Genomic DNA, 10,193 nt, shown 5'->3' on the forward strand with positions numbered 1-10,193 from the left:
AGAACAATGTTGATGTAAAGAATTGAAAAAAAAGGATCAAGCTAATAAGTTTGTTGGGTCTGTATGCCCTAAAATTCAGAAGAAACTATGCAATGCAATATCACAAGCAAATAGGTATAACATTTTTATTTTGCCATTTGTTTTGATTATATGGTAATGCTTATGTATGCTTTGGTTAACTTGCTAATACATATTCTTCATGCATACTGTAATTATATTGTTACAGCATAATGTTATTTCATATTGTTCATGAATAATGTTATTACATATTGTTCATGCATATTGTTATTGCATATTGGAATAATTGAATATTGTTATAACATAACTTGTTAGTGCAGACTGTTATTGTGTTATGTTTATATATATTTTTTGTACAGTTGTTGGCCCATTCATGCTGGTGGACCAACATACCAAGTTTCATGTGGTCTTTAAAATTGGCATTATGTCAACATTAAAACTAGAACTTGTTCATGTAGAAAATGGGAACTAACAGGTAACTTAATGTTTTATTAATATAATGTTAATTTTTTCTTTTCTTTATTTTTAAAATAACTAATTGTTTTTTAATCTAGGTATTCCTTGTATACATGCAATTTTTGTCATAGTCATGAATCATGAAAACCCAGAAAACTTTGTGGACCAATATTACTTAGTGAAAACTAAATGGGCATATACTCAAATTTTATCAACCCAGTTATAGGTCCTAATCAGTGGACTCCTATTGAAACAATGGAGCTTATCTTACCACCTACCTTGAGAAGGCTACCGGGAAGGCCACACAAGAACAGAAGAAGGGAGGTCGATGAAGCACCCCCTTATACTCGTAGGGTGACAAAGAGGGGAGTTAAAATAATATGTAAAAAGTGTGGGGGTTCTAGACATAATGTCAGAACATGAAAGGGTTAGGTTGGTCGTAATACAAGGCCCCTCCAACAAACATCTACTGCAAGAAGATCAAAACTGCCAGTATGTTTTAGATTTACTTTGTTTTAGCTTGCATTTGTTTTAGATTGATTGGAGCTTATTGATTGTATTTGTTTTTATTACAGTTTACAAGATCAAATGACGATGTCATGCAAAACCAAACAAGTAGTTCAAGGTCACAACAACCTGCAGGGGTGCATACTGTTAGATGCATGCCCACTCCCACTATACCATTGAGTCAAGATAGTTGTTTCACTCAATCGTCTCCCCATCAACAATATCCAACACTAAATCAAGCTGCGATGCAAAATCAAAGAACTAGTCCAAGGGCATAATCACCTCACAAGGCTATACTGTTAGATGGATGCCTACCCCCACTGTCCACATTAGGCAGCAAACTTTTTGTGCCAGTCATCTCCAAAGAGGCATAAAAGTTATACTTCTGGCAGCCAACCATCTCCAAAAAACTAGACCTTTTGTTTGATATTTTGAGTAGTGCATTTGACCATACACATTATAGTGCTTTGATCAGCTGATATTGTTAGGTTTTGTGGTGACAATTGACAATAGCTTATGTATGTCCAAACAATTGTTCTCTAAATCTTTTGTGTATTTTCTTATGTGTATTGGTCAAACATTCAATGTATGCCATATATTGGCTTGAAAATTAATTCAATGAAATCTTTTGTATTTTTTATATCCTTATATTTGAAGCATTTCCTTAAGACAAATCTATCTAAAAAATTTAACATTTCATTAATACTTAAAGAACTACACTGAAAATAACAGGTTACATACATTGCATCTTCAATTCTAACACAAGTCTTGCATCTTCAATTCTAAAATTGAGATTTTACCATTACTCATTTCAACAATTTCAGCTCACCTAATTGTCGTGTATTTTGACAATTTATGCACTTTTGAAACCCAGCTTACAGCTCCACCAACAACTTTGAACACATATCCTCACTACAGCAAAAGTGGCTTATTGCGGCGTTTTTTTTTTCTTATAGCAGCGTTTTTAAGAGCCGCTAAAAACACCTACGGCGTAAAAACAAACGCTTGGGGCGTTTTTGAACAAAAAAAGCCGCAATAGGTTACAACATATAGCGACGATTGTTCAACAAACGTCGCAAAATGTATTGATATTTAGCGGCGTTTAGAATTAAAACGCCGCAATAGGTGTTGATATTTAACGGCATTTGGCAGATAAACGCCACAATAGTCGTTGATGTTTAGCGGCGTTTTCTTCAAAAACGCCACAGTAGATGTTTATTTTTACCGGCGTTTTCCTACAAACGCCGCAGAATATGTCTTGAGATTTTGCGGCGTTTTTATCCAACAAACGCCGCAGAATATGATGCTAAATGTATGGTATATTGCAGCATTTTTGTTACAAACGCCGCTAAATAACACAGAATTTAACAGTTCTAAAAATTATACTTAATACCCCAAATCTGTTTTTTCAACCTGTTCCATTATCCAACAAACAAAACAGCAATAACATCAAATCCAATATAATAAATAAAAGTTTTCATTAATGTAATATAAGTTAAGTTAAACACGGTTCAGTAACATTAACATAATGCTCATAACATAAATGAGGCTACGATGGTGGATTCTGAGGTTGCGTTTTTTGTATCATCAGCATCATATCATTGAGTCGTTTTTCAAATTCTTTACATCTCTGCTGATATATTACTTCTCTCTGTTCTGCCGCTGCCTCTCTCTATGCTGCCGCTACTTCTCTCTCTGCTTCCGCTGCTGCTCTAGCTAATTCCGCTGCTGCTCTAGCTAATTCCGCTGCTGCTCTCTCTATTTCCCTTGCTTCATTTTCCGCTTTCAAGTTAGCCATTTGTTGATCCATCTCAGCCAACTTTTCTTTTAAACGACCAACTTCTAATTGGGAAGATCGAGACTGTGATGACATGTACTGTGATGAACTGGATCCAAAATATTTGGTGGGAGTAACGAATGATCCTTGACAGCGCACCCGACCATATCTTTAGGACCCAAAACGTCATTAATAGCTTGGTTTTCAATGTCATCATCATTAACAATACCTTGACTCGAAGCAGTAGCATGATACTCTGCCCTTTTCTCCCTCAATTTTCCTAATAATAAAGTGAATAATTAATTAAAATAAAAAATGTCATGGTACAAATATAAATAAAGTCAGGTAAATTTAAAACATCTACCCAATAAACGTACCATAATTTCTGCAGCGTCAGCAGTCATAGGAGTGCCATCCTTCTTCGTATGTGTCACGTCGAAGAGTTGGATTCGACCAACTTTAGAACCGGATGTATTTTCCTACAATGTACCATAATGTAATTACTATGAGTTAGTATGTACATGGAATACAAAAAAACTATTTCAATAATCTATATACCTCTCATGAGCTATACAAGCAAAGCTCTTCGATCCAGCCGTGTGCGTAAACTTTTGTTGTTGCCTGCTAGCAACACCAACATGCTCTCAGTCCTACAATGTCAAACAACCACTTATAATGATGATTTAAATTTTGTTACAAGTATTTATGAAAAATACATCATACCTGTCCTTTTTGAGAACTCCAAAATCTGACTACATCTTCCCATTGGTACCTGAGCGTTCCTGGTGGGACTGTTTGCAACTTCTATTCAAGGCTGAGATCATTCTTGAAGTATTTCTTCTTTAAGGAGCTCTTGTGATCCCTCAATCTCTTCCCTAACGCTTGCTTCACATAATCGTCAAAGACCTCTAAAACAAATTTCTCCTATACAGCAAATAAGTGTGCACCGTAAGTATAAATTAGTATTGAATTTATATAGAGTATCTATTATAATGACATTATTACCTTAACAAAATCCAACGCTTGATTTTTGTTACTATTAGGCATTTTGCGCCATGACTCATAATTGATCGATAACAAATTCGCATTACGTCCAACTATGCCTAAGTAACCTGCTAGAAGACGTGATTCTGGGCCAATAGGTTGACCGGCATCGTTTCTTGAAACTTTGACATGATGCCTAGGAGGAAGTTGGTATAATTCCTTTAAAGTTGTACGACCTCGAGTCTTGCGCGTTCCAGCATTTTCAACTATATAAGAAATTATTAAATGTCAGTTTTGAAAATGAACAAAGTAGTAAATAAAGTTTCGAAGATTACCTTGAATTTCTACTTCTTCAACAGTTTCAGGAACTTCGGAAGACTCAGGTGCATTCGTTTCCTCGTTATTTCTTTCTACATGGTCTTCAGAAGCTCGAACAACCCGCAAATCAGATATTTCTCTCCTCGACATTATATCTGTAATAAACAAACATGAGTAATAAAAACGATTTAATTAATGAATACATTGAAACATAACATATTAAGGGTTATAACATTATAAATAAATAAATGAAGATATAAAATCGTACAACAGTCTTATGTAATGTCAGTTGTCATAAATATCTTCATCAACGTCCTCCCGAACCCATTGAAATTGTGTTGTATTACTGATAGTTTCATCTAAGTTTTGTGGTAGTAGAGGTAAACACTCTGATCTTGTTTCAATGTCATCTCTACTTCCATCCCCGATGTCTATCAAGTCTCTGGGAGTATTTCGAAGCACAACATACCAACCGTCATCCATTGGATCGTGACAATAAAATACTTGTTTCACTTGAGAGGAAAATACATATGGTTCATCCATCAAACGTTGACCCGTGTGAATTAATCGAGAGAAATTCACCATTGAAAACCCGAATTTATCTCTTTTTATACATCTGTTTACATCAACCCAGTCACACCGAAACAACACAACCTTTCGTTTTCCATAATAATCTAACTCAATAATGTCCGTAAGATTTCCATAATAATCGACCTCTCCATCCTGCGAATTATTGTCCCTTACAATAGCATAACTTGTAGTGATGAAGTAACTACGACTCCACAATTTTGTGTCCTCCTTAATCTTTCACGAGATTTCGTGTGAAGCCTGAACCCATTAATGAGGAAGGCATTATATCTTTTAACTATTCTATTCGACCTTGAGAAAAGCCATTTAACTTCTTCACTAACTTCTCTCCCACTCCAAACCTATTACACATGAATGGTGAATTAATTTGCATTGATGTCGATATAAAAAGCAAGACATATATTATTTATAAGTGTTCCGTAAGATTTAGTTGCTTACCGTCTGGCCTAACCATTCATGAAAAGTTTCTGTGAATAACTTATGTAGCTCTCGCTGATTTAATCTTCGGGAGCGTGCTCGAGATCTCAATACTTCTTTAAACTCACTATAAAGAATATTATGTCGTTAAAAATTGATAAATATAAAAGATAAAGAGATTTCATTAGGATTGGGTCCGAAAGACTTACGTGCGAAAGTGATCTATTGAATCGTGATGGAAAATAACATATCGGTGTGCTTGTACCCAAGACGTGTCATCTAAATGTGCAATTTCAACTTTCCCTAATGGTTGACCATAACTTCCAAACAAATAATGTTGAGTTAAGTCATCAGTACCTAACTCATCATTTCGATTTGGTCTATTCCATCTTGTTTCAACATGTTCCAAATATCTAGAGCAAAATGTCATACATTCCTCTGCCAAATACCCTTCAGCAATTGATCCTTCCGGATAACGCTTATTACGACAATAAGACTTCAACTTGCCCAAGAACCTATACAGAAAACAACATACTACGTAAATACATTTTATTCAAATATATAATCAGTAGTAATTTGAAACGTGTAATTCAATTAACACCTCTCTATAGGGTACATCCATCGATAGAAAACGGAACCACCAACTCTTGCTTCGTGAGGAAGATGAATTAACAGATGCACCATAATTGTGAAGAATGAAGGCGGAAATATCTTCTCCAAGTTGCATAAAGTCAAGGCAACTCGATCTTGTAGTTTATCAAGTTCTTCAACCATTAGAACTTTCCCACATATGGCTTTCATTATATTAGAAAGTTCAATGATACAAGACGTCACCTTACTCGACATGCAACCGCGAACAGCTACTGGTAGTAAATCTTGCATAATATGTGATAATCATGAGACTTTAAACCATAAAGTCTTCGATCTTTAACACTAACACATCGAGAAATGTTTGATGCATACCCATCTGGGACCTTTATATCCTTCAACACCGTGCAAAACACTTCTTTTCTTTCTTCGAAAGAGAAAAAATAGAAGGCGACAAGAAATTTCTTCCATTCGGACGTAATTGCGGATGAAGATCATGTCGAATTCCCATGTCCACTAAGTCAAGTCGACTCTTAAGATTATCTTTAGATTTTCTGCCATCATTCAGAATGGTCCCAATAATATTCTCACAGACATTCTTCTCAATATGCATTACATCAAGATTATGTCTCAAAATCTGCTTTTTCCAATAAGGCAACTCGAAGAATATACTCCTCTTTTTCCACAAGTCTATCTCATTTGGATCATCCTCTTCATCATACTCATCATCAGTTTGTTCGTCAACTTCAAGCTCTTCATTGACCTGTTTTGCCTTTTTCTTTGATCGTGTACTAGTTGGTTGATTCATCTTTCCATAAGTAAAATTGATATTTTTCAACATTCTGAATATTTCAGAGCCGGTTGTTTGGTCAAGAGCATTTCGAAACTCTTCATCACCATCAAACATATTCTTTTGACATCTAAATCTATGATTATCAGGTAACCACCGACGATGTCCCATATAAGAGAACTTTTTTCCATTAACCAACCACTTCGAACATGTTGTGCAGCACAACAAGGACAAGCATAACGACCTTTGGTACTCCAACCAGATAAATTTGCATACGCAGGAAAATCATTAATTGTCCATAATAAAGTAGCGCGTAAATTAAAGTTCTCCTTCGTCAACACATCGTACGTTTCGACCCCTTCCCATAACTGTTTCAACTCTGCAATTAGCGGCTGCATGTAAATATCAATATCATTTTCGGGGCCTTTCTCGCCGGGGATTATCATGGATAAGATGAAAGATGATTGTTTCATGCAAATCCAGGGAGGCAAATTGTATGGAACAAGTACAACAGGCCAAGTACTATACGAAGTACTCATGAGTTTGAAAGGATTAAACCCATCAGTTGCAAGACCGAGCCTGACATTTCGAGGATCTCTCGCAAAACTTGGATACTTGTTGTCAAATGACTTCCAAGCTAAAGAATCTGCAGGATGCCGTAATAATCCATCATCGGTTCTGCCATCATGATGCCACCTCATAGACTCAGCAATCTTGGAGGACATAAACAATCTTTGTAGCCTAGGTATGAGAGGAAAATATCGCAGAATCTTGATCGGTTTCTTTCTTGATCGTGCTTGAGCTTCATCCTCAGTAACATTTTCTGCCTCTCTAGTAATCCATCGAGATTTCCGCATACATGACAAGACTCCTGATTTTTTTGATCACCCCAATATAACATACAATCATTCGGACAACTATGAATTTTGTCATATCCAAGACCCAAATCTTTGATCATTTTCTTCATATCTTTGCATGATTGAGGGATTTTTGCAAAAGGAAACACTTCTCCTAGTAACTCCAACAATTGCGTAAAGGAGTTACCAGTCCACCCTCCCAGGCATTTTAAGTGGAAAAGACGAATGCAGAAAGAAAGCTTTGAAAACTTTGATCCCTCATAGAGTTGTTCATTCATTTCATTCAGCAACTTGTAAAACTTTGCCGCTTCTCCATTTGGCTCTTCATCACATCCACTTCTTCCAATCTCAGTGAAATCATTAACATCATCCTGACAATAATTTTCTGTATCATACGACTGATGATTGTGCATATTAAATGCATCTCGTAACATCCCTTCCATGTCATCTTCTCTAAAAGTTGGATGGGGAGAAGGAGCACGATAAGTCGAGTAACTCGTGGAAGCAGATCTATCTGATACAATCTCTCCATGAAAGATCCATTTTCTATACCCCCGAACAAATCCAAAAATTACTAGATGCTCGTACACAACTTCATGAATGTGCCAATTAATGTTCACATAATTCTTACAAGGGCAAAGAATCATATTTTCTTGGCTTGCATTCAGAAAAGCTAAATTTAGAAAGTTTTCGACTCCATTTCGATATTCGACGCTTACCTTGAGAAATCCATCCAACTCTTATCCATTTCGTATTTTTGGAGTTTCAATTTCAAATGTTAATTGCTAATAATATAGATAAAATTAGAACCTAAACAGAAGCATTAAATTATCATATTTAGTGCATAATAATATTTGCATAGTATAAAACTAATCACTCGTAAATTATACAACTTTTAAATTGATAAAATTGTATGGGAGCAAATGTATCTCAGTTAATTTATAAAAATTATAACGAGAATTATATACAACTGCATACTATAGAACTAAATACTTACACATGTTTCATCGAAATGTAGCATTTACATCTAAACAGACTCATGTGAAATATAACCAGATTTAGATAGCTACCATAATCTGCTAGCATCTCTTTGTTCATTTGGTTTTCCCTCTGCGTTTATTTATATGATAGAGTGATAGAGTGCTGTTAGTAACCAATCACCCTAATAAATCTGCATTAGAATCTAATTTATTCATATTATTTGAAGCCTATAGAATGAGATTACAGATTAATTTATCATCTGTGATTTTGTTTTCAATGTTGACGTTGGAACACCGAAAAGTAGTGGAAATTCAAGTTATCGGTGGTGATATTTCTAAGTGGGAGAAAAGATGGACTATGTGTATGGACCGGGAAAGAACCATCTCTTTGTTCTGGGGCCGGTTAACATCCCAGAACCGGTTATTCGGGCCATGAACAGGAACAATGAGGATTACCGTTCCCCTGCCATTCCTGCAATGACAAGAACTCTTCTTGAAGATGTTAAGAAGATTTTCAAGACTACCACCGGCACTCCCTTTTTGATCCCAACTACAGGTATTTATTGTTTTAATCACGCTACCATGTTTTCAGCTATCCATCTGAAGTTAATACTTAAGATTGACCGACTTGAAAACTAATACCATTAATCAATCACATAAGTAATATGTTGTTAATACTTACCTGTTTCAGATTAGCTAACGAAGATAATGTTGGTATTTGAATTAAGGAACTGGTGCATGGGAGAGTGCACTTACTAATACCCTGTCCCCTGGAGTTGAAAGCGAGTGGGGTCAAGGTGCGAACCTTGACATTCTGGCGGAAAAACTTGCAGCTGATCACGCCCACACAATCAAGGCCATTTGCATTGTTCACAATCATGCAACCAAAAAATCTTTGTTAACAACAATGCAACAATAAAATAATTAGACTTTCCAGTTTTCCATGAAACATTAGCTTATTAACAGCAAAATCCGAAAAGAAACTCGATTGAAACTACATCACACGAATCGCTTATTAGCTTATTAGCTTATTTCCAGTTTTCCAGTTTTCCATGCAACAAGAAATGTTGTTGGCAAGAAGAGAAACTCGATTGAAACTACATCACACGAATCGCTTGAGATTAGGTAATGATTGTACATACCTTGTTTCAAAGCTGAGATTGAGATGGTCAGAAATTTGTGACTAGAAATTGACGACAACAGCTTGATGCGCCGCGACGTTGATGATTGGTTGTGCAACAGTGGTCACCCACGGCGTAATGATGGCGAGTGGTGCACCGATTTGTCAAGTATGCACTGCTAATTCGAGGAAGAAGATTTGGGGATAAAACAAATAAGGGATTCGGGCTGCAGAATTGGGGATATCTAATAAATTAAAGGACAATTACGACGTTTATATTAAAAACGCCACAAAGGAACTATTCTAATACGGCGTTTATTACGAAAATGCCACTAAGGGACACACTATTACGGCATTTATGTCACAAACGCCACTAAAGTACAACTTTTTAGGGGCATTTTTTAAAAAACGCCACTAAATTCAAAGTATTTTACGGCGTTTTCTTAAAACACGCCGTTATAAATGACAATATACAACTCTATTGCCACTACAATATTACTCTTTTGCGGCGTTTTTGGATACAAACGCCACAACATGTCAGATCTATAGCGGCGTTTCTGGATACAAACGCCGCTAATTACCTTTTATTTAGATAATATTAGTTGATTTTACATATTTCATTTCTAATGTACATCAACTAAATTGACTGATATATGTATAAACATTATATGGAGAGCTATTATTTTTCCAGAGAAGAAGCTTTGAGGGAAGAAGAGTTTAATTGATTTTAGGGTTTGGGTAGGAGAAAAAGAGGACTATATATTTAACATTTTGCGGCGTTTATACAAAAAAA

At 35.7% G+C, this 10,193-nt stretch overlaps 1 protein-coding gene across 1 annotated transcript; it reads left to right on the plus strand.

Annotated features, from left to right (window-relative positions):
* Window positions 1-8,382: 8,382 nt before the first annotated feature.
* Window positions 8,383-9,199, plus strand: LOC120217558 (serine--glyoxylate aminotransferase-like). Its single transcript, XM_039214648.1, has 2 exons — window positions 8,383-8,836; window positions 9,009-9,199. The coding sequence occupies exons 1-2, from the start codon at window positions 8,632-8,634 to the stop codon at window positions 9,197-9,199; spliced, it is 396 nt and encodes a 131-aa protein (XP_039070579.1). The 5' UTR covers window positions 8,383-8,631.
* Window positions 9,200-10,193: the final 994 nt, after the last annotated feature.

This window comes from Hibiscus syriacus, unplaced genomic scaffold, assembly GCF_006381635.1.
Source record: "Hibiscus syriacus cultivar Baekdansim isolate YM2019G1 unplaced genomic scaffold, ASM638163v2 tig00000773_pilon, whole genome shotgun sequence".
In the NCBI taxonomy this organism is placed as follows: Eukaryota; Viridiplantae; Streptophyta; class Magnoliopsida; order Malvales; family Malvaceae; genus Hibiscus; species Hibiscus syriacus.

Bases quoted from the DNA above. Each gene is read 5' to 3' on its own strand.
- LOC120217558 (XM_039214648.1), top strand. From the start codon at position 8,632: ATGGACTATGTGTATGGACCGGGAAAGAACCATCTCTTTGTTCTGGGG. The intron at 8,837-9,008 runs GTATTTATTGTT...ATTTGAATTAAG, and splicing joins CTTTTTGATCCCAACTACAG to GAACTGGTGCATGGGAGAGT.